The 25,186-nt window shown below is 56.9% G+C and overlaps 2 protein-coding genes across 2 annotated transcripts in view; both read left to right on the top strand.

Annotated features, from left to right (window-relative positions):
* Positions 1-5,399, top strand: part of IGSF21 (immunoglobin superfamily member 21) — a 12,707-nt gene extending 7,308 nt beyond the window's left edge. The window contains exons 4-10 of the mRNA XM_026082412.1: positions 28-146; positions 329-444; positions 1,302-1,776; positions 4,550-4,635; positions 4,719-4,911; positions 5,067-5,105; positions 5,326-5,399. Coding sequence (XP_025938197.1) covers positions 28-146; positions 329-444; positions 1,302-1,776; positions 4,550-4,635; positions 4,719-4,911; positions 5,067-5,105; positions 5,326-5,399 — 1,102 coding nt within the window. The remainder of the gene's footprint in view (positions 1-27; positions 147-328; positions 445-1,301; positions 1,777-4,549; positions 4,636-4,718; positions 4,912-5,066; positions 5,106-5,325) is intronic.
* Positions 5,400-7,875: 2,476 nt separating this feature from the next.
* KLHDC7A (kelch domain containing 7A) lies at positions 7,876-10,266 on the top strand. The gene has a single exon (XM_026082414.1). The coding sequence runs from the start codon at positions 7,876-7,878 to the stop codon at positions 10,264-10,266; it is 2,391 nt and encodes a 796-aa protein (XP_025938199.1).
* The last annotated feature ends 14,920 nt before the right edge of the window (positions 10,267-25,186 follow it).

A 25,186-nucleotide genomic window follows, 5' to 3' on the forward strand; every position in this document is an offset into this window, starting at 1 on the left:
GCCGCCGTCACGGGCGCTCTGCCGCAGGCTCCCGGAGGTGCGCATCTCGGACAACGGCCCCTACGAATGCCACGTGGGGATTTACGACCGAGCCACGCGGGAGAAGGTGGTGCTGGCCTCCGGGAACATCGTCCTCAACGTGATGGGTGAGCGCGGCCCTCCGGCTCCGCTTTCCATGGGGGGTTTTCGGGACGGGGAGGCTTTGTTGGGCTTCGGCTTGCTTAGCCGCGAGCGAATCTTTCCGGGGGGCGATGGAGAAACGTGCAATTGCCAATGATTTTTTTGCAACCCCGGGGGCCGCTCACGGCTTCGCTCTCCTTCCCGGCAGCGCCTCCGACGTCCATCTCGGTGGTCGCCGCCGACACGCCGGCGCCCTTCAGCCGCTACCAAGCGCAGAACTTCACCCTGGTGTGTGTGGTGGCCGGAGGCAAGCCCGCCCCGCTGGTGAGCAGCCCGGACGCCGGGCAGGGGAAAAACGCCCGGCCAGCATGCAAGCGGTGCGGCGGGTCGGTGCAAGTGGTGTGGTGGGTCGGTGCAAGCAGCGCAGCAGGTCAGTGCAAGCGGTGCAGTGGGTCGGTGCAGYRGGTCRGTGCAAGCRGYRCAGCAGGTCGRTGCAAGCAGCACAGCAGGTCGATGCAAGCAGTGCAGCAAGTCAGGTTGTGTCGGGTCGGTGCAAGCGGTGTGGCAGGTCAGTGCAAGCAGTGCAGTGGGTTAGTGCAAGCGGTGCRGTGGGTCGGYGCAAGTGGTGCAGTGGGTTAGTGCAAGCGGTGCGGCGGGTCRGYGCAAGCAGCACAGCAAGTTGGTGCRAACAGTGCACCATGTCGGTGCAAGCGGTGCAGCAGGTCAGTGCAAGCAGTGTGGCGGCTCAGTGCAAACAGCTCCACAGGTCAGTCCAAGCTGTGCACCGGGTCGGTGCAAATGTTGCGCTGGGTCAGGTCGGTGCAAGCAGTGCACCATGTCGGTGCAAGGGGTGCAAGCGGGGCAGCGGGTCGGTGCAAGTGTCACGCCATGTCACGTCACATTGGTGCAAGCAGTGCAGCAGATTGGTGCAAGCAGTGCGGCGGGTTGGGTCGGTGCAAGCGGCACTGCAGGTCAGGTCGGTGCAAGCGGCGTGCCACGTCACGTTGGTGCAAGCGGCACACCACGTCAGTGCAAGCAGCGCGGCGGGCCGGTGCAAACGGCACAGCAGCCCTTCCCAGAGGGCTGTCGTGACCATGGGGAGCCCAGGCGCTGCAGGGTCCCCAATGGGTGCTACAGGGTCCCCACCAGGCTCATCGCACCCTTTTCCCCCCCYGGTGCAGGTGTACTTCAAGCGCGACGGGGAGCCCATCGAGGTGACACCGCTGCCAGAGCCGCCAGGCAGCGGTGGCGGTGGCAGCAGCAGCTCGCCGGAGGGCCGGGCGCCCCGTAACCTGCTGCACCGCGACCTGGATGACACCAAGGTGCCGAAGCCGCTGTGGGCGGCTGAGGTGGAAGCGCGGGGCGGCCGGCCGGCCGGCACGGCGGAGCCACCCCGGGGGCTGGCGGCCGAGCGGGGCCCTGTCACCGAGGCCATCCCCGAGACGGTGGTGAGCCGCGAGTTCCCGCGCTGGGTGCACGTGGCCGAGCCCATCTACTACGTCCGGCACGCGCAGGCGCCCGTCAGCGATGGCACGGTGGAGGCGCGGGCCACGCTCACGTGGACCCTGAACCCCCAGATCGACAACGAGGCGCTCTTCAGCTGCGAGGTGAAGCACCCGGCGCTCTCCATGCCCATGCAGGCGGAGGTGACCCTCGGTGAGCCGTGGAGGGCAGCGCAGGGATGGGGCAGGAGGTGGCCAGCAGCCCCGCGGGGGCTCCCCGGAGGTCGAGGTGCCCTCGGGAGGGCTGTGCATGTTTTGGGAGGGGTCCATCAGGCAACGGAGGGGCTACGGTTGGGCACTGTAAGGGAGGCAGCGCTCCAAGGGCTCCCGAGGGTTAGGTGGGGTGCAGGGGGGGCAGTTTTGGGGTGCTGGGGGGGGGAGGGAAGCAGGGTGTCAGCAAGGCAGGGGTGTTTGTAGAAGGGGACCCATGGGTGGGGAGTCTGGGGGTGACTGCGACTGGGTCTAGGTGTAGGTCTAGGTCTAGATCCAGATCCAGGTCCAGATCCAGATCCAGGTCTAGGTCCAGGTCTGGGCAAGCAGGGAGCTGGGGGGGCTCCAAAGTCAGGGGAAGGTGTTCAGGGTCTTGATGTAGGTGTTTGGTGGGTCTTTGCCTTGGTTTTCTGCAGGCCAGCGGGGAGGTTGGTGGCCCCTTGTTAGTGTTATCTCCTTTGGGGTATAACTCTGGTGGTGGTGGTGGTCTCAGTCTCTGGACAGGTTCACATCTTGGGGAGGCCTTCACCCCCATAGAGATGTCACCTCCAACCATCTATAGGAGAACATCATAGGAGAACAAGGCCGGAGATGCCCCAGACGATAGGCTTGCTGGCCATCACCACCCAACTCATCCCACCTGGGGTGCTGGCAAGGGGCCAGGCCAGCCCCCACACAGGGGCAGCCCATCGGGCTGACGAGGCCCTGGCCGTGATAGGGCGTGCGGGAGTGAGGTTGGGCCAGCCCTGTTGGCTCCCAGCATGCCCAGGGCCTAGAAGAGCAGAAGCTCCCCAAGCGACCAAGGGAGCGCAGCGACCAGGGCAGTTAGCAAGGCAGTTCGCATGGGCAGAGAGCAGGGCCAGGGGCCCCTCACTCTGCCCACCAACCTCCACCCCAGGCTGGGCAACTCTGCTGCAACAGCCCCCAGGTAAGGCTAGGCTGCTCCAGCCTTCCTCCCCTGGAGCCCAGTGGGGGAGAAGATGGTGCTTTGGCTTTGCTCCAGGGCACTCGGCTGCATCATCTTCACTGGGAGAGCTCCACCTCGTTGGCTTTCCAGCAGCCTTCAATGTGCTTGCGGCTTAGTCCTGCTTGCCAGCTCCTCTCCTTGGGCTGCCTTCCATGCTGGAGGCTCGTCAAGTCCTGAGGAACTGGTGGGAGGGCAGGAGGCTCCAGCCCTCAAGGAGGACACTTGCTAATGCAAGACTCTCCCAACACACACCAAGCTGAAAAATAAACTAAGTCCTGCATTTTGGCCCCCTGCAGCTTCCCAGCTCATGAACCACCTCGCTGGGTGGGAGGGTGCTAATACAGACCCCTTCTCCCAGCACACACCCAGCCAAAAAAAATAACCCAAGTCTTGCATTTTAGCACCTTCCCAGCTCATCAACCCCTTAAGCAACTGCTTCACTGAGTCTCATGGGTGGCTTGCTAACAAGGAGCCCTCTCTCAACACAAAACAAGACCCAAAATAAACTAAGTTCTGTGTTTTAGCACCTTTCTACACAGCCCCATGCACCCTTGGGCCAGCAGCTCATCAACCCCCTTGAGTACCCACCACATTGGTGGGAGGCTTGCCAATAGAGAGCCCTCACACCACTATCTACCCCCCCCCAGCATTAAGGCCCTCTCCCAACACAAAACTTTCTGAAAAATAAACTAAGTCCTGCGTTTTGGCACCTTCTGTGCTGCTGAGTCACAGACAACCCTTGGCCAGGAGGTCCCACAGCCCAAGATGTGATGAGGGGGGCTGCTGCTTGCTTGCTGATAGTGAGCCCTCACCTCCACCTACCAGCCTTAGGGACCTCTCCCAACACGCAACTACCCCAAAATTAACTAAGTCCTGCAKTGGGTGCCCACCATTCAGCACAACATCCTGCCCCATGCCAAGACGTCTGGCGTCCCCCCAGCAGCTCCAAAAACCTATAATAGCAAAGCTTGCCCCATACTGTCCCCCAGTCCAACYGTGGACACAGTCCTCCTCATCCCCTAAGATGCCTCCAACCTGTGCATTTTTCCAGGAGATCCTCCCCAACCCCTGCACCATCCACACACACAATTTGGGCACCACTGCAGTGGGTCCTCGTCCCCTTTGGGAGGCGTGCAGCTCTGCTCCTCCCAGGAAAGGCCGGYGCACACCCACTGAAACCAACACAAACCAGTTGTTTCCATAAAAAGACATATATTTAGATACAGACCAGAGCACAGGCCAACCTTCTGCAGCCTGTCACTGCAGAAACCCCTGCACAGCATCCCCGCAAGCGGGTGCCCTTCCCAACCACCAGTGTCCACCGATGTTTTTTTTCCTGGTGCTGAACCATTCGTGAYGTGCTGGGGACGATCTCCGGTGAGGACCGGGCAGAAGAGGTGGCACCTGAAGCTGCAAAGGATGAAACAGTTGGTCACGGCAGTGCTGCCACATTGCGATGGGCAAGGAGCCCCCCTCAACCGGGGTTTCCGAGCAAGGGGGCTCAGCTAGGAAATACGTCCTTGCCCACCTAGGTATCACCCAGCGGCTGCCTATCAAGCTGGCGAGCACCCACCTTCCTGTGTGTCAGCCTGCAGGGGGCTTGTCCATCAGCTGTCAGTCTGTCCATCAATCTCCTGGACATCAGCCTGCTGCGCTGAGCCTCTCGCCAGGACTGTCCATCAAAGCGCCGTCAACCCCGGCCAAGGGCGTCTGCGGGGAGCCGGCTAACGACCCTTCCCTTTCGTTGCAGTCGCTCCCAAGGGCCCGAAGATCACCATGACCCCGACGAGAGCCCGTGTCGGAGACACCGTGCGCATCTTGGTGCAGGGCTTTCAGGTGAGCCGTCCCCGCGGGCCGGTGTGATGCCGGGGCTGCGCACTCGGGCGCCCGTCTCACAACCCACCTCTCTCGGGCCGCAGAACGAAGTCTTCCCCGAGCCGCTGTTCACCTGGACCCGGGTGGGCAGCAGGCTCCTGGACGGCAGCGCCGAGCACGACGGCAAGGAGCTGGTGCTGGAGCGGGTGCCGGCCGAGCTCAACGGCTCCATGTACCGCTGCACGGCGCAGAACCCGCTGGGCTCCACGGACACCCACACCAGGCTCATCGTCTTCGGTACGGCTCCGGCATCCCCTCCTCCGGGCACGGGCAGAGCCCGGCGCCATGGTGGGACCCAAGTCGCACCAGGAGACCGCGATGCACCTAGAAGCAACCTGGCATCCCAGCTGGGCCACCCCTAACCTGCACTTTTGCCTTTTATCTCCCATTAGAAAATCCCAATATTCCCAGAGGAACAGAGGACTCCAATGGTGAGTGCAAACCCTGGCGTTTCCGGATGGACGCCTCCGGGACAGACGGAGAGCTCCCTGATACCTGGTTTCTGACCTGGCTCCAGGGAACCCCATGGGGACAACCTCATGCGGCGCCCCGGAGGCATTCCCGGTGACTCCGCCAGCGCCCCACGGCGGGTTTCGGGAGCAGGCTGGCACAACTCCGCCAAAGCCCCGGCCCTTCTCTCCTTCTGCCCAGGTTCGGTCCCCGGCCGCCGCAGCTTCCGGCTCGCTTTGGCACTCACCCTGACAGTGATCCTGGAGCTAACGTGAAGCTTCGCCCGCCTCGTCCTCCTCCTCTTCCTCCGTATGGCTCCACCCGGCATTCACACCTCTGTCAATCGGTTCTCTCTTTTTTTTTTGTTTTTCTATAATATTTACAATCTTGGGCTCTTTCTGTCTGTGTCTTGGCTTCCTCAGCCAATTTAATTAAAAGGAAAAAAAATCCCCCCCTTCCCATAGCAGACTGAGCTTAATATTTTGCCTCGTGCATATACGGGTTCCCCGGATTAGTTGCCCCAGGGGATGCACGTGGGATCGTTGCACCCCCCAAGCAGCTTGCAACACCTATTTTGGGTGGGGAGCTCACCGGCGCAGGGGACATTAGGGGCAAATCCTCCACTGCACGTGGGGACCCGCGAGGTGCAAGGAGCAGGGGAAGCACCGACCGCAGCTCCCGCTAAACCGCTGCGCCGGCACCTCATTTGCACAGGGCGGCTGGCGCYGGCGATCTTTACCCCGGCAGTGATTAGGCCATGCCACAGGGCTCTTGGCAGACTTGTTTCCTCGGAAACGGATAATAAATGTGCAGCAATCAGCCCGGATCCTGCTTGGAGCCGTTCCCGCGGGGCCACGGAGCACGCACCAGGCGGGAATCGCGGGACGACTGGCRTCCTGCGCGTTTCACGGCCGCCCGTGACGGTTTGCCGGCCCCAAGCACAGCCTTTCCTCGCTGCAGAGGGTCGCTCCAAGCACCCTTGCGTCTTGCAGCCGAGATTTTGCAGCATTTTAGGGACCAGGTCCTGGGCAGCAGGCCAGCACGCTGCCTGGGACGGGATCCCCAGCACACCGACCCCGTGCTGGCTTTTTGCACGGGGGAACCATTAATCCYAGAGGATTAGCTAGCGCTCACGTGGTGCTCCGTCTTTCCAAAGCCCTGGACTGGTGCTAAGTGTTATTATTGCTACTGCTGTTCCGATTAATTGTTATGAAGCTGCTGTTACGCCCGCTCGCTGAGCAAACGGGCATCGGCACTCTCCCGCCATGCAACAAAATCCCCCGGGAGCAGAGCTCGCTGCTGTAGCACGCGGCTCGCTCCAGCCGGCCCTAAATCCTTGCTTTACCCCGCTTGAAAAAAAGCTGCTCGAAAACCAGGAGGGTCCAGGCCTGGGGGACGCGTCCGCCGAGAGCACAGCGTGGCGCTGCCCGGCGGCGCGTGAACGCCGGCGGCATCCTTCGCTTGTGCCGCGGCGTTTCTCCGATCCGGGCCGGGTTATCTCAGCTCCTTTCCAGCCCGCTCCATAAATATTGCACTATTTATCACGCACTTCTCCCCCTAACGAGCATCCCCGGCGAAGCTGTTTGCAGCGACGCAGCCGCCCTCCGGTGCCCTCCCGCACCGCCACGGTTTCGCAGCTGCGAGGAAGCCCGGCACGCAAAGTCCCCTATGCAAAACCAGCAGGCAAAAAGCAGCATTTTCCTACGGGTACGGTGGGAGGCTGCTGCATTTGGAAGACAAAAAAGGAGACCTCTCATCAGCCCACGCCCGAGTCTCTCCCAGTTAGGAGAGACTTCAAATTTGCAAGCTTTGCTCGCTCTTTAATGCGAGGTGTCGCTCCCTTCCGGAGTTGACAGTTCATCTCCTGCCGGCTCTTAATTCACCTGCCACTCGCCGAGAGCTCGGTGACTTTGTGGCTGTTTCCCGTCAGCCGGCATTAAGGGAGCGCGTCRCATGCCAAGGCCGCCGGATTAGCCAGCCGGCGGCGCGGAGCGGCTTCCAGGCCCCGGGCCAGGTGGGATGGCAGCGGCACGCAGCCCTCCTGGCCCGCAAACACGAGCTTTCGGGATTTAACCGGCTGCGGGGACACGTGCACGGAGGAGAGGGATGGTTTCGGCCCTTTTCCTGACCCTCGTGGGACAAAACGAGCTGCTTGCTCCACTGCCGGGCAGGAGCAGCCCCAGGCCCGCACCACTCCCGGCTTTCCTCCTGCGCGCTCCAGGCAGCACAAGCCCAGTGCCAAAGCTGGCATTTGGCCTCCGGCACCACCTTTCCCGCCTGGATTTCATGGTGGTCGGCACCCTCTCGCAGCTACCCCGCTCGCACCTCCCGGCTGGGCACGGGCTCTTTTAACCAGCAAAGAAAGCGAGGGCGCCAGCGCGGGCAGGCTGCTCAGAGCCGGCATCAGCTCCCTCCGCCTTTGTGCTTCCTCCTGCTTTTCTCTGAGCCTCTCTGTTTACCCGGCTAATAAAGCCGGCTCTGTGTCACCAGCTCCCCGTTGCCTGCGTTGCACCTTTTCGCCAGAGCCCGGCCCATCCCACCTTGCTCAAATATGCAAAGCTTTTATGGAAAGCAGCCACTGCGCCCGCCGGCTGCCAGCCTGCCCGGCTCTGCCGGCGCCCGCTCAAAGGCACCTTGCCCYGAACTCCCGGGGAGGCCGGGCCGGCGCGACCCGGCTCCGCACGGCAGCTGGCCTCRGCAATCGTTAAAGCGGATTCTTCGCATTCCTCAGCGCCAGCCCGGCGGGGAAAAATGAGCCGGCAGGTGAGCCCGGACTGGCAGTCGAACATGCAGCTGGCCGGCAAGCTGGTCCTCTCCGCTGCCGCGCTGCTGCTGCTGACCTTGGCGTATCGCTTCTACAAGTCGCGGGCGCCCGCCGGCAAAAGCGCCCGAGCTGACCACCGTGGGGAGCCGGGGCAGAGCGAAAACGCTGCGCAGGACGGGGTCCRGGAAGGAGCCGGCGCTGGAGAGGCRCCGCGGGGCCCCCGGCGCCGACGGATCGGCAGTGGCGGGGCCAGGTGGGCTGGTGGCCAGGCGGCAGCGGGTACCCGGGCTGAGCAAAGTCTGCTGGCGGGAGAGGAGGAGGAAGGAGAGCGGGGCAGGCTGCTGGTCTCCGAACCGGATGAGACAGCACCGGCAGCGGGAGGTGAGCCAAGCTCRCCCGGCCTCGGGGAGCCGGCAGCTGGACCATGCCACCGGAGGCAGGAGGAGAGCGCGGGCGCACATGAGACRCTCTGCCTGGGCACTGAGCTTCAGCCGGGAATCCCTCCTGCCCGGAGAGACGGTGGTGGACATGCCCAAAGCACAGAGCAGGATTTGGCCGGGAGAGCCATGAGCACAGCACCAGCCCAGGCGAGCAGGGAGAAGACACAGACCCTCAGCGTCACCTCGGACCTGGGACTAACGATAACAGCGAGCAACACGGGCTCGGACACCTCCTACTCTTTCTCCTCGGTTGCAGAGATCCGAGTGGAGGAGAACTACATCACCGAGAAGCAGGCCAAGGCTGGGCCCGGGCTGGCAGCCCCTGCAGCCTCCGGCCTCAAAGGCAAAGTCTAYGACTACTATGTCCAATCGACCTCCCAGTCGGTGTCCAAGGAGAGGTCTTGCCCCTACCTCCATCCGGGAATCGCCCCGCTCCACAGCTCGGAGAAGGTCCCCAAAGAGCTGCAGGGCTTTGAGACCTGGCTCGGCACGCGCCGGTCCCACGCAGCGGCCCCGGATTCAGAAACGCCAGACCACGGGAGAGCATCGGTGCCCCTAGCCGACCTCGCCACCTCTCCTGTCCCCCCGCCGCCTGCGGGAAGCTTGGCTGTTTCCCACGGGGGAGGCACAGGAACCAGCACGGGCCCTTCCTTCGGCCGCAAGGACAGCGTCCTCTGCATCGCTGAGAATCCTGACCTCCAGGTGCGGATGGACAGCTTCAGGGTCCCAACATCACCCGGCAGGACCACGGTGGCCAGCACGCCGCCAGAGAGCACCCACCRCGCAGCCCCGCAGCCCCAGCCCCAGCTGGAGCTCGTGGCTGGCGCCAGCTTCTTCCAAATGCCACCAGCCTYAGAGCCCACCCCAGACGTCCACCTGGACCTGGGGAACTGCTACGAGGTCCTCTGCATGGCCAAGGCACAGAAGCTGGGCCACCTCCAGGAGGCTGCCTACAAAGTCATGAGCGACAACTACCTGCAGGTCCTGAGGAACCCTTCCATCTACGGCTGCCTCAACGCCAGCGAGCGGGAGCTCATCCTCCAGCGGAGGATGAAGGGCAAGAAATGYGTCGCCGTGGCGGACATCAGCACGCAAGAGCCGGGCCTTCACGCCAGCAGGCTTTGCTACTACGATGACGGAGGTGACCGCTGGCATCATCTCTGCCACGTGCCACCAGAGGCGGTCTCCAGGGGGTGYGCCATGTGCAGCATGTTCAACTACCTCTTCGTGGTGGCCGGCTGCGAGGGCCTGGGCCGCACGCAGAAGCCCTCCAACCGCGTCTTCTGCTACAACCCGTTGACCAACATCTGGCGGGAGATCTGCCCCTTGAACCAAGCGCGGCCCCACTGCAAGCTGGTGGCCCTGGACGGCTGCCTGTACGCCATCGGAGGCGAGTGCCTCTACACGGTGGAGCGGTATGACCCGCGGCAGGACCGCTGGGCCTTTGCCGCCCCCCTGCCCAACGACACCTTCGCTGTGGCCCACACGGCCACGGCGTGCGATGGGGAGATCTACGTGACGGGGGGCACCTTGCGYTACCTGCTGCTCCGCTACGCCGCCCGCTCCGACAGCTGGACGGTCGGCCTCGCCGGCGGCAGCAAGGACAGGACCGCCGAGATGGTCACCGCCAACGGCTTCATCTACCGCTTCGACCTCAACCGCAGCATGGGCATCGGCGTCTACCGCTGCAGCGCCAAGGCCAAGCTGTGGTACGAGTGTGCCACCTACGCCATGCCCTACCCGGCCTGCTTCCAGTGCGCCGCGGTGGGCAGCCTGGTGCACTGCGTCGGCCGGCACTTCCACCTCCGCTTCCTGGCCGACAACGTCTCGCCGCGCTTCGGGGCCAAGGCTCTGCAGCCCTTCCCGGCACCCCGCGGCAGCCTGCTGCCCGCTGTCCTGGTGCTGCCGCAGGCGGGCAGGGTGCAGACACCGGTTTGAGGGCGCCGCACTGCCCCGGCGGAGGCGGCTCGGGTGCAGTTGGAGGGTGGAAGCCAGGTCCCTGCAGGAGCCACTGCCCACGTTTCCCTCCATCAGCAAGAGTCTCCTCAAGGAACCGGCTGACCTAGCTGGAGCGTTGGAGCAACGCCAACAGGGCGAAGGCAGCCTGGGCCCGCCGACGAGCAGCCGTCGTTCCAGTCCCCGTAAGGGGAAAAGGGGATGAACCGCACTTTTCGTGCTGCCAGCAAACCCAACCCCGATGACACAAGGCAAAGCAAAGCAGGGACTGGGTGGACCCGTTTGCTTAGAGGTATTTAAATTAGGTGTGTCCATTTAGATGCAAAGAAAAGCCAGTGCACTGCCCAACTCTACAGACACCGGATCTTAAATACCGACCCGGACACCTGCGTGCCCAGCCTAGACCGCATCTTTCGCACATCCTGGTGGTGCCAGCCTCATCGCCTGCCCTGCTCACCTCCGCTTCCCCAGCCGGAGGTCGGCATTGCGGTACCCACCTCCCTTGCAGGGTCACTTGCGAGTCCACCCCGACCGCTGCGGAACGGGAACACCGGTCCACGGTGTCTGCTGTTGCCTTGTTATCTACTACCTTGTCCTCGGCACAGAATAATATATATATCTATTTATATGCACGCTGTGTATATAGACGCTACAGAGCTACAGACAGTTGGTGTTAAATAAAATCAAAGCGAGCATTCGATAAATTTAACCACGGGCTGCTGTTGTGCGTCATTTAAAGMCTTAGCAAAACCTAACGGGAACAGAGAGGCCGACGAATGTTTTACATAGCTAATTACGGCCCCGACAGCATCTCTGAGGAGGAAACCAAGACCAAAGCAGGACCCTTAGCAGGAGCAACCGGCTGAACAGTTGGGCCCGCAGGTGCCTGGCGGGCGAGGACATCTCCTCGCACCACCTCCGTTGAGGCCCCGTTGCCCCGTCAAAAGTCTACCTTGGGGCATTATGTTCTCTTCCCCTAAATCCCTGGGCCATCATCCAACATTTCCATAGCACCGAGATTAAAGGTGTGAGGGACGTGCCAGGCCGCAGCGCTGCGGAGGGGACGGGGACCCGGTTTGGGGCAGAACGGGTGAGACGGCCCCGAGCTCGCCACCGAAGCAGCCTTCGGCTGAGGTTGAGGGCAAGCAGCAAAGGGAAGGGCRAGGAGCTGCCGCCGCCGTGAGCCTCCCTCGCCTTCGGGGCCGGCGGCCGGGACTGAGCGCTCCCTGCCCTGCTACCCCGGCGGAAAGCAAACGACACGTCGCTGGGGGATTTTTTTTTGCTTGGTTGTTTTTTTCCTCCTCCAAAATCCCGATGCAAGGGAGGCGCTGCGGGAGCCGCGATGCTGCAGCCGTGCCCGCGTCTCCGCGCGCCGCATCGCCTAATGCAACGCCACGGCCTAATGCAACACCGCGGCCTAATGCAACACCCCAAGCAAGCGCCGGCAGCCACGAGCAGCGGGAGAGAGGCCTGGGCTGATGCTCTCAACCCCTGCTCCAAAACGAGCCTTCGCCGGCGGCCTCATCCAGCCCCCCTGCTTTGCAACCAAAGTCAGCCCTCGCGCTAGGTTCGGTGCTTTTTTGCAATCAGGAAGATCCCGACTCATTTATTTAGGCAATTACGCCGTTCGATGTACGTTGCTTCAGCTTCTTAATTTTTACATTTTTGATTACGGTAGGAAATGGCAAACGGCGCATTCCTCATTTACCAGGCGCACTTATTTTTTTTTTGCCTTCGGAGCRCACCGAGCCGCGTTCGAATGGCAACTGGAAGTCAATTAAAGAAGTGCAAAACCGGCGTTTTAAAATCTTCTCTATTAGTGAAAGGCGGCTACCTTAAACRTGTCAGCTCCATCAGGGGAAAAAAAAAAGACCCAAAAAACTGAAAGTGAGCTTATCCAGACATGCTTTGCATTTAAAAGCGACGCGCGACATGAAAGAAATACCAAGCGCGGCCAGCGAACGAATTAAGCATCGCGTTCACGACCACCCGGAGCAAAGCGACGCCGGTACCTAAGGAAGCACCTAGCAGGGATTTAAAACCGGAGCGACCGTGCCGCCCGGCGCCGAGGGCATGTCGGCCCTTCGCGGCGTTCGCAGGCGCCGCGACATTTCCCCCYGCTCCCGTTCGGAGGCTGAGCGACCGGGAACGTTTCCCGGGAGCTTCCCATGGGGACGGAGTGGCATGGCCTTATCCCGCTGCGGCCGGGGAGGGATGAAGCGGAAGGCGAATGGCAGTGGGGATGCAGTGCCTTGCGAGCATTTGGGGAAAAAATGCGGCCGTTTGGGCCTTCCAAGCTAGAATAACAGCCTGGCGAGCGATGATTTAATTAAAGCCTGCACGGCGTTTGGAGGAAGAAGGGCTCGGAGCGAATAAGCGCAGGGGTAAAATACAGGCTCCAGCATTAGTCGGCGCCAGCGTCGTAAATGCGAATCAGAAATGCTTTAAAAGGAAAAAATAAATTAAAAAAAACAACACTCCTGGCTGGAGTTTACCACCCTGCGGCTCCGATTTCGCATTCAAGCAGCTAATTTGGCTCGCTGCAGCCCGAGCCGGCCCCGCGGCGGAGGAGACGGACGCGCGTTTGGGGCCGGCGCCGTCCGCCGAGGGCCCCCCGGGTTCACTCCTGCCTCTCCAAGAGCAGGATAAACCGCTAGCGAAGGGGGGGGGGGGTTGCAGCCGAGAAACCATCAGCTGCRAGGGAAATATTCGCGGGGAGAATTAAAATCGCAGGACAGGAACGGGTTCGGAGGTGGTGGCCGCCCCGCGGCAACAGAGCCTCTTTGGGGGAAAAAAAAGAGAGAAAGGAAAAAAAAAGCTTTACAAGAACGGCGTTTCCGTCACATTTTCGCTCCCCCAGGGCCCCGCCGCGATTGCAAACCGCCCGCTGCCTTCATAAAACTTTCAATCCCATTTTTACCGCAGGTCAAAAATTCAGCATTGAAACACGTTGGGAAAAAATAAAACGAGTTTTCCCCCCGCGCCGCCTCTTTCCTCTTTTTCAATTCCTGGCCAGCAAATAAATGCAAAATTGCAAAAGTGGGCAAAACCGAGAGGAAGGCCCTCTAAGCCTCCGGGTGACGACCAGAGGCATCGCTCCGGGGAAGCAATCCCGCGGCGGCCTTGCAAATGCCGCTGCGTGCTTGCAGAAGCAGAGCGGTTTTCCCGGACCGGCGATGCCCTGAGCAAAATCTAGACATAGCAACACCCTCGCTGCCGCCTGCTCTCCCTTAATTTTCATTAACGCTTGCCCTCCTGCGCATCGCCCCGAACGCAGCTCTTTTCCCCCTTCTTTCCAACGAATAAACGGAGAGCCGAAGCAGTAACAGCCGTTTGCACAGAGGAAAGCATCTGCACCAAGCCAAGCATCCGAATTTTTTTATTTCTGCATGACGGGCCGAGTTGGAGAGCTTTTTATTTGTAATTAAAACGCAGCCATCGCAAGCCTTTTGTTTGCCGCTAATCGGTTCTTTCCTCCCTTTCTCATTCGGGATGCTACGCGAGGGTGGAAATGGCAGGTCAGTACCACTGGAAAAAGCAACGGTAGCCCAAACAGCCTTTAAGAAAAGCGAATCCTGTCCTTGCGGTGCACGGATTTAGTTTCCGGGTTTTTTTCCCCCGGCCTGCAAACGTTAGCACGTCGGGGTAGGGGAGCTCATTCGTACGGGCCCGTCTGCCTTGATGCTTTTATCGGTAGCGCAAGGGCACCGACCCRCGTGAGCTGCTCCGTCACCCCCGGGCGCTGCAAATACCTTAATCCACAGCGGACCCGCGCTGCATCATTTGCAACCGGTGGCGTTAAAGATAACGAGCGGCAATAACGCGCAAACGTCCGCCTAAGCCTCTAGCGGCTCCCCACGACTCCCGGAGCATCCTCCACCCGCGGGCTCCCCTGCCGGACGGAGGATGCCGGCTGGGAAGACGACACCTTTCGCCGCTCCCGGCCGGACCGAGTGCCATCCGCGGGACGGCTCGCTGCCTCCGTCCGGGCTGGTGGGCGGCAGCAAGGGAAAGGCGCTGCTTCGCTTGCTCTTTTTTGCCCGGAGCGAGCGATGCAGCCCCGTGTCTGGATTGGGAGCAGCAGGGCCGTGATCTCGCTGCCTTTTCAGCTTAAACATGTCACTCCGGGTTACCGTTGGACACCTCTGGCGCCGACCCCTGCGCGGAGCGGATTAACCGACCGAGCAATTGCTYGGCTCACGGGCTGCTCACCGAGAGCCGGGAAAGGGAGCCCAGGGAGCGGCGGGCTCCTGCGGAGCGTTGCTGCAGCGCCGACAGCCGTCGCTGAGCTCCAGGAGGGACGAGAGAGGCGCGAGCACGGCYGGGCCCATCCAAACCCGTCAAGCGCTSCTCACCCTTCACCCGCAGCAAGCCRCTCTGACACACGCTCCGAGGCGCTCCCGGCACCGGCACTTCTGCTTCACGCACCTTTTTCTCCCTTTGCTTTATTGGCACCAGCCCTTCGCACTGCTTATTTCTTTTTTCCCTCCTTTCTCTGCCCCGAGGAAGGCACAACGTTCCCCGTTTTGGGACGTCAGCAGGGTGAAAGCCCTGGAGCAGAARAAAAGCCGAGTGGGCTCCAGGCTTTAGATGCCCTGAGGAGCTCCAGCTCCCAAATCCTCTCCATRCTTGCTAGCTTAGAGAAGGACTAGAGCATTTCCCATGCTACCTTCCCTTCCCCGGCAGCRTTGCATGGCCATTTCCATATTTTTACCCTCCGGGTTGTTTGTGAGGCGCTCCCGGCCCCCGCCACGCTCCCAGAGGGACACACAGACATGCTCCTACCGATTCCCGCRTGAGCAGGCTGGAAACTGCTGCTTGCAGCAACAGCTTTGCTTTTAAACACCGTGAATTAAGCATGATCCAAGCTCTTCCAGACCCAAGGCTGAGATGGGTTGGGAGCTCGGCGGGTCGGATTGCGGTCCGGAGCGCCACGGGCGGCGGCCCCGGCTCCTGCGGGGACTCCAGCTCTATTTGCCTGCCTAGGCGCCGGGCAAGGTCGGAAGCGGGCGGCAAATAAGCAATGGCTACAGTAAACTTTATTCTTCTACTAAATATAASCCACGGCGGCGCAGCCAAAATTGTCGTTAAAGGTTATAAACCGTTCCTGCCTGCTTGCATACGCAGACCAGAAAGCCTGGAGTTCGGCTTTTGTTTGCTTTTARGAAAAACCTTTTCCCCAGGCACAAGCGAGTTAAACCCCGGTTCTCCCTAGGCTGGCATTGCACGGGCGGCACGATCTTAGGGACCCGAAGCCCGCGAATCCCCGCTCGTCCCCCCTACGCAGCAGCAGCACATTCATTTCCGTCATCCCGTTCCCCCGAATCCTCCCTTTTCCAGAAAGGGCGCCCAGAGGCATCTGCAGAGGGAAAAACCTCTCTGGCTCAGCCCAGCCATCGCCACCTCCGGGCATCGGAGCGCTTCGGCTACCGGGGTTTGCTCCCAGCCCCTCGGACGCCTTGCTGCACCCCGGGAAAGCAAAGCAYGGGCAGGCAGCACCTCAAGGAAGGGTTTTCTCTGCGGCGGCTCYGAGCCTGGATGCTGGCAAGGGCATTTTGCTGGCAAGGGGACGCTAAGGGCACCAATATCGCCCCGAGGACACTGCCCTGGCTTTGGTAGGAGTCGCGCTGTAAGTGACGGCGTTGCAGAGCGGCGTGCGAACAGCACCGAGGGCCAGAGCCATCCTCCCCTGCGCCGCTGCTGGGAAGGAGTGGGTTTTCCCGGGAATGGTGGCACCGCAGCCCTGGGCTGCTCCCACCCGGATCCTCAGGCTGTGCTGACCCCTCCCAGGCTGCCGCCTGCACGAGCGGMCACTTCTCCTGCCTTGGCGGTGTTAGAAACAGGGCAGCCGGCCCTGACCGCTCCCACATGCTTTTTCCCTCTCTCCCAAGGGCATCCCGAGGCTTCCTGGAGGCCAGGTAGGTTGGTCAGCCTCGATGCTCCCCGCTCCAGCAGCTGGCTGGGACCTGCAGCTCCGCTGCCYGCATCCCCATCACTTGGGAAGGTTTTTACACAAAAGAGCACTGGGCCACCAAAAGACAGCCTGGGAGCTGGGAAGACCGCAGAGCCGATAAGACACTCATCCGATGCTTTTCTGCTCTGGCCAGTCCTTCACAAAGTGGTGAGGAAAGGAAGATGAGGAGAAGGGTGTACTGTGTCCTGAAGAAAACTGCCCAGGTACCGGGAGGTCCTGGATGGCCACCGATTTTGGGGGGCGACTGTGGCCTCTATGCCGTAAAGCAGACAGATGCTATGAGGACTAGGGATAGAGAAGTAACAAGGAAAAGGTTTCCGGCTCCCAAGACCCCCCACCGCAGGCTCCCTCATCTCAGTCGCTGCCCTCAGGGGCAATAATGAACCCCCGAGCATGGTGGTAAGAGAAAAACAAGCGCTTGAGCTAAAGATCCAACAGCGGCTGCCGAAGGAATCATTAGAAATAAGTAATGGACTTCAGAGATCATTTGCAGAAGACATCTAAATCCGTACCTGCAGCCTTTCTGCTCTCACCAGGGAGCTATTGCTTTTAAAGGCAATTTAGCACTATCTCTGCAGGTTGTATCAGCTGAGCCCTGGATGCCCAGCAGCTAACCAGCCACGCAGAGGCCCTCGAGAGATGACTGCCAGTTCAGGACAGATCTCTTACATACGTGCAAGTCCAGATCAAATTTATCTCCTGACTAGCACATAGGTAGCTGCCCTTGACTCCCCAGCGGTCCCGCATCCTCCTCTCGGCCCTGGAGCCCTCAAATCCTTGTTTTTGGCCTTCCTCAGCCCTGTCCTGGTGCCCCATGGCCATGCCCTCATCTCCCACTCCTGCAGTCGACAGCTAAGGACAGCAAGACGGCTTAGCAACGTAGACATTCGTCACCTCCAACTCGTTTCCTTTGCTACACAAGCCAAGATTTGAGTCTGAGCCCGTAGAGGTGACTCATCTCCTGCGCGCTGTCATTTAAGGGCATTTGAGCRCAGGCGCTTTAAGTCAACACCTCCATTTACATTCTTGGGAGACGCATAAGAGGACAAAACCAAAAGCCGGGAAGAAATACAGCATTTTAAGGGTTGTAAAAGGGGTAGCCACCTGCCCGCTTATGGTGCAATAAAGCGTGACTGTAGTATGAATTTATGGCCGATAAAACGCGCAGCACACAGATCAGAGATGCCATCAGTAGTTTATAAACACATAAAATCACAACGTTCCCTTCCGCACATCAGCGCTTCCCCTCAGTGGAAAATGAATGTACCTAGAAGAGGAACTGTCTAAAAATTCAGCTGTTCTCACTAGTCCCAAAAAGGAGTCTCCCCTGCAGCTGGCCAGGACCTGAAAACAGACCAGGGATCCCTGATGTTTGCCCTTGAACTGCATCTTCCACCAGATGCTCCCAAAGCCTCTATCAGAGCCGCATTTATTACCAGTTTGCTATTTATGATTGAAGTGTGGGATCTCCAGTAAGGCCAGGAACAACTGGAAAAATAACCAGGCAGCCCAAGAATAAGCACGCAAAGAGATTTTAAGGTTTGCAGAGACTACTGAACAGCCCTGGACAGTCACGGACTCTCTCTCCACCACTGCAGTCCGAGGGTCTCAGCATCAGCCCCTGAGAACCTGCTCAAACATCTTTTTATTCTGGGGTCAGCAACTGCAATGGAGCACAGCATGAGCTGAAAGTCCACGTCGTGCGTGAAGCCTAAGCCATTTCACATCCACCTTTTGGATGTTTGACTGAGCAGAGAAGTTAAAACACTTAACCGACCTGGCCCTCCCCTGCACATGCTGGAGGTGTTAAAAACGCAATAGACCTAAGCTAAGTGTCACACGACTGCCCTAAATATGCTCAGACCTGGTGCTCAAGGGAAAGTGGAGGTGAAACGACATCCAGAGTGAACTGTGGCCCAGGATCCCCCCCAAAAAATCCACATCCCTCCCTTGAGCTTTGCCCATCTTTGGAGCACAGCTCAAAGACTGGCTCCTTATGGGGTATTCTTGCCATCTAGTGGCTCTTCGGTTGAGTGCAAACACTAGCAGAAGGGATTTTCCCCACGGCTTTCATCTCTAAGCAGCATCAGGCCAGCTGATGCATGGTAACTCCTTAACTCTAGTTATAGAAACGGGATTTGAAAGCCATTATTTCCTTCTGCTCCCTCAGCTCCCTAGGCCAAGGGCCATCTTCTGCTCTGGGCACGCACAGGCCCTCCTGCACATCTGTGATTGGGGTTGCCCCTATGCCAGTAGCTATCTGAGGACTCGGGGTCTAACAGGTGAAGAGCCATTTCACAGCTGACACCCATGTTGCTGTTTTGCCTGTATTTTCCTCATTTGTTTGTGTCTTGAATCCTTCAAAAGTTTCGGTGGTCCTAGCAAAGGGCCCAGCTCTTGAGCACACAACCCCATCATCTACCCTGACTGCTCAGGGTATTGCCGCCCCTCAGCCACCTGGCACGTTCCTACTCCATCCAGGGGCTGACAATTTACCTCCCACACACACACCTCAGCTCTGGAAAGTGTTTGGCAAGTTAGAGCACACTCCCAGTTATGGGTGAGCACTGTAGGTARTCAAAGGTAAGTAATCAAAGCCCGAGTAGACCCCATGGCCAGAAGAAAACAGCCCAAGGGATGAGCATCTCAGCCTGTACGCTTCCCCTGATTATAGAAGTTCACCAGTCAGACCCCAAAGTTGAGAACTCAATCTTCTTTCAAGTCTTGCAGTATCTGGTGGTTTTTCCCCTAAGGTTTTTATTACTAATATATCAATGCATCTCATGTTTCTGCAGGAAAAACTTGAAAATACAAGAAGTATACCCTTGCGTCTCAAAGCTGGCCATAAAAGTGATTCAGGGGATTATATTTTTAAGCCGCTCAGCTATTTCTGAGGAAATGGAAGGCCACTGTCTCACCTTAGCCCCCAAACCCTTGGTTTCAGTCCTACCAAGACCCTAATTCCCTCTCTTACACCCTATGGTGGAGAAAAAGATGGTCACCCAGTCTCATGCTGTTCACTGCTTTCGCTGGTGGGGAACCTTTTTCAGAGGGACACAAAGAAAGGGGCAGAGTGCAGCTGTAAAAAYGAGCAGTTCAGTGGATTTCAGCCAATTTATCATGTGAGCATTAGCTCTAACAGGGCAAGACTGACTTAGAGGGCCAAGATCCAACCCATCGCATGAAGGACATGGAGGAAAAACTTGCAGCAAAGATGACTTTGGGTGCAAAACACCAGTGCTGGATTCCCAGTTTGGACACAGCTGACATGTCTGAGAGCTGCAGTCTTGTTCTGCAGGACCTCGAGACCCCATGCATAACATGTTAGGTAATTTTATCCTTCTCCATTGCCAAGAGCTCTGTTCTGCCCAGAAATTGTCAGAAAACAGATGCTTCAAGTCCCCGGCAAAAAAAAAAAAGCTGTGCTTAATGGCATACTAATGAGCCTTTTTATAGCCCATAGCTTGCCCTAGTCTGCTGTCATGTAGCTTGTAGTGGAAATCAGTATTGGACAAGGCTCAGTGCTTTTACAGTGCCATATTCTTCCCAGCAACTCACTTCCAACCTTGTTTAGGAACAAGATAATATCTCCTGCTTTGGAGGTGAGCACCCAGGAAGACTCCTCCTTCTGGGTGCATGGCACCTCATTGCTAACTGCTCTACATGTACTCATTTTTAAGAGGCCAGAGAAGAGTCAACCCCTCATACTCTTCTTCCAAAACTGCCGTATAAGGGAAAACAGGCATGACTGCTGCTGATGCTTCCTCTAGAGGGAAAACAAACATTAAAACAAAATTAAATAAAGGGAATGGGAACCTTACAGAAAAAGGCAGCTTAGCAAATTGATGAGGCACAGCCAGATAGATGAGAATCAAAGGGCAGCTCTGTGCCAGATAGGAGAGATGGTATCACCTGGGACAGCCCAAGAGGAAGTCACACCGCATGCTTGGGAAGACAGGAGGGGAAAAGACCTCCAGGCAGTCTTGTCCATACATTTCTAAAGGCCATTCTCTCCCCACATTCTTTTTTCATCATCAGGGCTAGGAATTGTATCAAGGATAAAGTTATTGGTCATCTTGTAAGCAGGGGGCACGCCGGCTCTTCATTCCTGTTCTGATGGGAATCACCAGCAGAAAGCATCTCTGGGAAACCTCTGGTGGAGCAGTAGGTGGGGGCAGCTAATTTGGGTAGCGTTTCATAACACTTCTGTGCTCGTAGTCCCCAGCACAGGGCATGTCCCTGGGCAAGAGGAGCAGAAGACCACCCTCTCCAGGGCAGGATAGAGATAAGGCCTCAGACAGGCTGCTTCCACAGGAGCACCTGTTAGCTGAGGCCATGTAGACATGTTGATGTGACCTAGGCTACATGGAAAAAAGCATCTTACTCTGCACCTGTGAGGAAGGAGAAACAGGGGCCGTAGCCCAAGGACAGCCAGGAGAAGCTAAGGACATTTATATAAGCCCCTTTTACACTCAGGTAAGGGTCAGTATAAGGGACTTCATTTCCCATGCTGGGCAGCAAAGAAGCCCTGAAGAAGGAAACTGCTCTCTTAAACATGGCAATGGAACAATTCAATCAGGCTCAAGAACAGATTTTGCTATTTAAAAGCCTTTCTCTTGTGACAACACTGAACACTTAAACACCTAGTGTGCAGCTGTTTGCATTTGACTTCTCCTTAGTTTGGAACTAGAAGAAAACTCCCAGCCTGGAAGGTCTCAGAAACAGCAGTTCCGCCTAGCCAGCTCTGGGTAGTATAATCTGTCACCTCCTTTCCCCTTTTATCACTTTTTCCCCCCAATATGAAGACAAGTCTTTTTTGACAGTCCTCTGAGTAATATTAAAGATAAAGCATTTGCCAGAGGGAGGAAATCACTTGAAACGGTCTCGAGGTTTTGTTCTGCTCAAGATCCAGCCCTGTTTCCTTGAAGGCAGAGGCGCACAGACGACAGGGGAAGAGCAGCAGAGCCAAATATTGTAGCTCCTGCCTCTGGCGCTGACCTGCAACACAACAGCTTGAGCAGGACAGCATGGAGTGCTACCATCCATTCCTGAGGGCACGTCTACCTGGGCAGGTGGAGATAACCCTCTGAGCTGGCCAGACACAAGCTGAACTGGGGCATTTGCCTGGCACCATGCCCCAGATAATAAGCCCTGCTGAGAACTGATGAGCTAACATGGCCTAGGAGCTGATTGAGGCAAGCTGTGTTTAGCTGGRCACAGCACTACAGCATCTCCCAGACAGCAGCCTCACAGCACAGCTTTCCCCCCTCAGTACACCTGCTCAGAGGCACTTTTGGGTGTCTCAAGAACACAAATTAAAACAAAAAAAGCAGTGTACATATATAAAACCAACTCTGCTCTTGGGCTTGCAGAAGGAAAACCTTTGCTGTGCTAAGCCAGACTGTTTGCATCTGCCTGTGCTTTATAGGTCTCAAAAGCAGATGAGGGAGCGGGCAGAGGTGGAAACCTACATCTTCTACTGGCAGCTCCACACCTAACAGGGGGCTTTCTAGTGCCAATTGTGAAGAAAGTCCTGGCTCTGTACAGTAAGACATACCAGCCTGAAGCTTGACTGAGCCAGTAAGGAATGGGAAGCTCCCTAGGAATCCAGATCAGTATACTTAAAAGCAAAGAAATCCACATCCCCTCCCTTACGTCAAAGGATCCCTTTAGTTATTCAAAGGTACATGGTCAGGCAGCTGCTACGCTGTTCCTTACCTGAGCTTTATGCACAGGGTTTATCTAGCCCATCACCTCACCTCCTTGTTAAGGAGTCCCCTCTCATCTCCCACCTATCTTTTGGATGCCAGGTCCAGGCTTTCAGATGAGGAACTCCAGTGCCAGGTCTGGACACCTAGACCGCTAAAGCCCCTCCACCCCACAACAGATCATAAACCAACATTTGTCTTCACTACCCACCCCAAAGCTTTTAAAAGGCAACAAACTTCTTTTCCTGAGGATTATGGAGACCTGACTCAGCTCCATAAGGTCTCGGGGCCAGCAAAATCTTCCACTGCAGCGTCAACTGCAAGCCCCCATCAGTGATGGGACACATTTGGAGAATCACTGTTAGATATGGTTCAGCATCATTTTCCTCCATGATGTATTGCAGAAAAGGGAGGCCCCTGTTTTTCTCTCAAACACCTATTTATAGCCCTCTAAAACTGGCATCTGCAAGATAGCTCTGAGAACTTCCCCTCCTCTCCCACCTTCCCGCAGAGAGGATGTGTGCCTCCTGATGCATCTTTAATGTGAGATTGTTTGAAGAGATGAAAAAGCACATTACAAGCTGGGAAAGTGATTCTAGCAGTATTATATTTAACTAAGGTTATAGAGCCCGAAGGTTACAGAATTTTGTGCACATGAAAACCAGCAGTTGCATTTCTCCCACCATTCCTATTTGCAATGAAAAACACACTTGCAACACATCTTATCCAGTTAGCTCTTCACCTCTGAGGGGAGTCTGTACCCAACACCATTCAGCTTAAAGGTGACCACACTTTAAGCAACTGAGGGGCCCTTTAGTGCCTCTTGGCCAGACATCCTGCATTCTTCACCAAGGTCTTCCTCTAAGCACACAGGTACCCAGGACATGCACAGGAGATAGTGGCAGAGCACTGATTTAAGTCAAATTTTAAGATCTGCACAAATAGATTGCTATTTTTTCCCCTCTTTTTCCTCCCCCAAGCAATGCAACTCTGCTCATAACCAAAGTAAGAGACTCCCAGAGAGGAATGAACACGCCCTATGCTCTGAGCACCACCAGGAAGCATGTCCCAAGCTGGGCAGAGCCTTCCTGCCCATAAGCACAGCTGGCAGCCTCTTCGCTTGACATTTGTAAATTAACTAAGGGAATGCCAAATTCAAGCAAGGGTGACAGCATATGGCTGACCTTCAAGATTTAACAGCTAGGGAGTTTAATATTTACTCTTTCATAGCTAGGCATGCCTTTCTGCAACCACTCAGTGGCACCGGAGCCAAACCAAGCAAATTTGGCACCCTCAGCACATGGCATAAATCTGCAGAGCTGCAGGGTTCACGTATCAGAGTGCACTGCTTTATCTGCCAGTGGGTTGCAAAGATCAGATATAATTTACATCCCAAGACTCAGTCCTTATCTTCACTGGAACCACTGGTCGACACCAGCAGTGTCGAGAGCAGGGTACTGCAACGAACAGCGTCACACAAGCACGCAGGAGGTGCCTGGTGAGCAGCCAGTCTCCTCCAACTGACAGGAGAAGCAGCAAGGCATCTTTCCCTCCATTCCTGCTTTTCAGGGGGCAAATGATTCAGTTATCTGGGTGTGGACCTTAAGCAAAGCACAGGAAGTGGATCTTTCCCTGGGGAGGGGGTCAGAGCTAAGGCAGAAACCGGTCATATGCTCTGCTGAAGAGTGGTGGTAAATAGAAGTCTTTCTGCTTATTTCTGTGGACCTTGAGACCAACATTACTGACTGGTGCCAAGTTGGACAAACTGCTCTGAGTACTCAATTTGTCTGATGTGAGGGGGAAAGCAGGGAGGATTCCAGGACCTATCTGGGAAAGCAGCTAAATGAGGTCTCCTGAAGCCATATGAGCACTTAGGGCCACATCCCAGGTTTGTGGGCTTAACCCAGCTACCCATGCCCAGGGTTTTCTCTCAGTGGAAGGCAGGGCTTTGCCTAGAAATCAGAGGGACTTCACTCCATCGGCATATGCCCCCGATGCCTTTAAGACATGGCCTCTATTATCCCTCAGCACTTCATCACATGCATCTCTATGCACATGTCAGTCACTAATAACCCACCTCGGCATCTAGCAAAGGCCCCTGCATTCAGGGTTCTTTTGCTGCGCTACGTTATCTAATGGCCAGAAGGCTTTGTTATTTATTTGGCCTGTTTAAGGCTTCCTCCTTGCTCCAGATTCATTTCACATTCCAGTCCAAAGGCCTCCATGCGGWCAAGGGCTCCCTGTGAAGAGCTGGCTTTGATGGTCTTCCCAACATCTTTCTATCACGTGTCAGCAGTGTCAGCTAACTCCACCGTGACCGAGACACTACAATAACAAGTCTATCTAGTGTGGGGCCTGGGTCACATGCATGGCTGCAGGGAGAAGAGACGAGGAAGAGCAAAGTCATAGATATCTTCAGATCACTAATTCTCTTCCTTATATTTATGTACATGCAAGTTCCATTTATCCAAGACAGAAACCAGACCAGAGGCTATGAACAAGAAAAACTGGGATCAGGGCACCTTTTTATAGCCTTGGGTAACCAGAGTGTGGGAGACAACCTCTCCATATATCATTTCTCATGTCACAGAGGGAGCCCTCATGATATACATGATCTATAGCCAACCACTGGCACATGGCAGCACTAAGTACATTGGGAAGCTTTACGGAGCGAGTTTATCAACACCAACCTGCCACTGGCCTGTGCAAGTCGGCCCCACAGGAGAAGCGGCAATGCGAGACGTCCTTCAGGATCCCTCACCACCGAGGCGTTCACTCATGGTAAGAGGCATTTACATTGAGTAGGTCTATTGGCATCAATAAGACTCTCCAATTGTACATTACTAAACCTCAGGGATGAAGCACCAAACTTCTGTTTTTTCTTGTGTTTGGCCATAGCTAGTGATAATCCGGCATGTGTGAGCACAAATTGGTACTGTCCCATCACGGCAGCGGGTACAGAGACATTTTCTGCCCCAATCCTGCAAGTACTTTGCTAAGCTCACCAGTAGCACTGCTGACCTGTGGAACGAACCACACCTAGAGCTAAGCATGGGTACTCAGTTAATCAGGGCTTAAAGAAATTACACCCAGACAGTGACTGAGATTTTTACTCATTTACGGATAAAACAATTTCTCCAACACACACACAAACAGATAATCAGCTTATTTCTACAGTGTAGCCACAAACCAGATATGAGGAAACCCTTCAGCAATTCAC

The sequence above is a fragment of the Apteryx rowi genome, unplaced genomic scaffold, assembly GCF_003343035.1.
Source record: "Apteryx rowi isolate R43461 unplaced genomic scaffold, aptRow1 scaffold_577, whole genome shotgun sequence".
In the NCBI taxonomy this organism is placed as follows: domain Eukaryota; kingdom Metazoa; phylum Chordata; class Aves; order Apterygiformes; family Apterygidae; genus Apteryx; species Apteryx rowi.